Source organism: Ceratosolen solmsi, unplaced genomic scaffold (genome assembly GCF_000503995.2).
Source record: "Ceratosolen solmsi marchali unplaced genomic scaffold, CerSol_1.0 scaffold1, whole genome shotgun sequence".
Lineage (NCBI taxonomy): Eukaryota > Metazoa > Arthropoda > Insecta > Hymenoptera > Agaonidae > Ceratosolen > Ceratosolen solmsi.
The window spans coordinates 3,759,036-3,762,345 of NW_011948415.1; the positions used below are offsets into that span (position 1 = coordinate 3,759,036).

Below are 3,310 nucleotides of genomic sequence, written 5' to 3' on the forward strand. Positions count from 1 at the left end.
AACAATAATATACTCCTACCGTGGCAAAAGTATTTACTTGGTATTCGATTTTTATAACTCACGTTTTCACGTGAGCCTCAACGTACGAAAACATGATACATGAAAAAATTAATCGCTCTAATAATAATCAGAATTCCAGTAAGTCCCAGCATTTGTCAATTTATCGAAATAAATATAAATTGGCATTTAAGAATGCGATTTCATTTTCAATAAAAATACGAAGAAATATATCGAGTTGTTCTTAAAAATAACGTCGCTAATATAAGTAAGAGGTCTTTTGTCATTCTTGATTTACTTGAAATTGTGAAAATTTTTTCGAATTTAACGCGAATTGAGAGAGACCATTTTGTTGATACATTTTTTTTCTTGATAAATTTTTAATAAAATTTTATAGCTTTATTTTTATATTAAAAACAATGCTTAACACTTACATTTTATATATTCATTTATTCATATTCTATTTTATTAAATACATAATTTTTTAGATGAAAGAGTTTCACGACCAAATATTGAAACAATTGATAATGAAATTCATAGAGAATAATAATTATAAATTTTCGTACATTCTTAAAAGCAATATGTTAATTTGCTAAAATGGTAAACGAAATATTTTTTAACATTATAAGTCAATTTAAAATATTAAATATTTGTATTTTACTACTACCGATAAATATTTTATTTATAATACTCGCACAAATTACAATTCAGTACTTTATTATAAACTTTTCTATAACATCTAGGATAAAGTCCTTGTAGAAAAAAGTACTGGAATGAAAATTTACTTGTTCTGGATGGAATGTTGAATTCAACTCTGGCCACACTCCATTATTAACGCCTATAACAATATCGTTAAACAAAAGTGGCCCACCGCTGTCACCCTAAAATAAAAATTATATAATTTTATATATTTATGCAGGTGTACTTTTCATTATTTGAATCTGAAATGAAGAATTTTAATGTATTAAAGCAATAATATTTAAATTCCAATAAAAACGAATCTTTATTATAGCACACACGTATATTTAATAATTACGTATCAACTATAAATTAATTTATTGAATTAATCTATTAAATTTAAGAATTGTTACTTCGAAACTTAATTTAGGTCTAACAATAAACAAATTTAAGCCTGAAAGTAGGTTTGAAAATTATAATGTAATAATAATAACATAATATGTTTCTAAAACTTCAACATCTGTTCAATAATCCTAAATATACAATAAATGAGCTAATCACGTTTTAAAAAAGAAAAATTTTGGATAAAAAAGAATAATTAAACAATTAAAATAGAATAATTTAAGTTTGCACTGAATTGTTCGGAGATGTTGTAATTACTTTTTATAATTCCGCGTAAACCTTAAAAATTATTTTCAATAAAATTGTACAAGTAAGTGATTTTTCAATTTTTTTTTTTTTTTCAATATTGAATTATTGCAATTGTATAAAAACCAATAAAATTCACAAATAAATATTTTGATAATATTTAGGTTTAAATAAAAAATAGATAAAATGAGGAAACATAGTATCAATAAAAAGTGACATGATAAAATTGGAAAAACTAGGGAGAAACAACATGGATGTAGAGAGAGAGAGAGAGAGAGAGAGAGAGAGAGAGAGAGAGAGAGAGAGAGAGAGAGAGAGAGAGAAAGAAACATATTTATAATATAAGAAATTGGAAGGAAAATAAATGCTCTTATAGCTCATTCTTATGGCATCCATTGCAATAAATGAAGAAAAAAAGTTCAATTTCAATAATTTCACGTAACGTAATTAAAGATATGAAACTGAAGTATAAGATTCTTTGCACTGTAATCGAGATTATACGAGTCCCTAAAACTATAAATACTTATATTTCTTAGAGTACTATTAATTAGTAATAATATTAATTAGTATTATTAATAATTAATCCTTGGGCATTTATAACGAGCTTAAAAATTATATAAAGATTCGTAAAAAATAACGAACACTTACATTATCCATTATTGTATATGGCTGTGTTGCAGAACACAAACGCTTTTTGTGTATTGGGCGTTTCACTCCACTTAATCTAAATATGGTATTTTTGCAAACACGGAGTGGTACAAGATTTACAATGGCTGCCTGCAATTTTCTGGGAATTTTACCATTATTCGTCTTACCCCAGCCGACTATTTGAATATCCGATTCAAACATACTTTTATCAAAAGTTGTGGCAATAGACGCAAGTTTAATATGACCGGGCACATTTTCCGATAACTAAAAACATTATTTAGTTGTTAGTTTATGTGAACTCATGCAATGGTGAAAAATTAATTTGTCATTGAGTTTATGCATTGAGCTTGTACATTAACATTTACCTTAACTATGGCAATATCATTTGTTGCATACTCAAGTTTTACATCATTATTCAAAGCCCAATGATTGTACGTCACCCACCATAATGGAAAATGCTTTTTACCATCTAATAAGTCAATAGAATCGACTATTATTTCAATGCCTATTGGGTAACAAGCTATAACACAGTGTTCGGCAGTTAAGACATCTTGCGATGTGATGAGAGTCCCTGTGCAAACAAGATGCTTTGGAAGTTGAGGACCTTCTTCGGGAATTTTCATTAATGCAACAACATAAGGAAATTCGAGCTCTTCCGCTTGTCGAACATTTTCTCCAACAATGGCCTTTGCATTTATAATATTACACTCGTTATCTAGCCAACAAAATTATAATACGACATAAGGTAATAAATAGTTCGGGAGATATTTGTTTCGTCTTATTATCTTATTAAATAATTCAAACATTAATAAATGATGTTATTGCTTACAAAATATTGCAAATTTGATTAAAATGAATGATATGTCAAGCCATCGGTTAATATGTATATTACGAATAGAACGCATATTACTACATAAGTTCATGCATATATCAGTATAAGCTATTGTACATAAAGTATTATAAATATGCTGGAAAAAACTATTAATTGCGGAGTTTTAGATTGTTATACAAAAATTATTGCTAAGGACACCGATAAAATTAAATATAATAATGACTTCCACTTGTTAGAATAAGATTAACAGAAACATAAAATATAACTGATAAAATAGAAGCTTTCATGCCATATAAATTTCGTTTTTCTTATCAAATATATTTTTAATGAAATTCAAAACATGTTAATCAAGCAAAATTAAGGCATTGATAGCGATAATGTATAACTAAATCGTATTTACATTCAAAATAAAAGAATCTGATATTAAGATAAAATTATGGTTTGTTTATTTTTCGACAAACTATTATTAAAATAAAATTAGGGACTTTGAGTATTATTCGAGTTTAT

The 3,310-nt window shown here is 26.3% G+C and overlaps 1 protein-coding gene across 1 annotated transcript; it reads right to left on the minus strand.

Annotated features, from left to right (window-relative positions):
• Window positions 1-661: 661 nt before the first annotated feature.
• LOC105368605 (chymotrypsin-2-like) lies at window positions 662-3,058 on the minus strand. Its single transcript, XM_011507651.1, has 4 exons — window positions 2,801-3,058; window positions 2,337-2,686; window positions 1,972-2,235; window positions 662-878 (listed from the first exon to the last, which is right to left on the minus strand). Exons 1-4 carry the CDS (start codon window positions 2,892-2,894, stop codon window positions 705-707), a joined length of 882 nt encoding a protein of 293 aa, XP_011505953.1. The 5' UTR covers window positions 2,895-3,058; the 3' UTR covers window positions 662-704.
• Window positions 3,059-3,310: the final 252 nt, after the last annotated feature.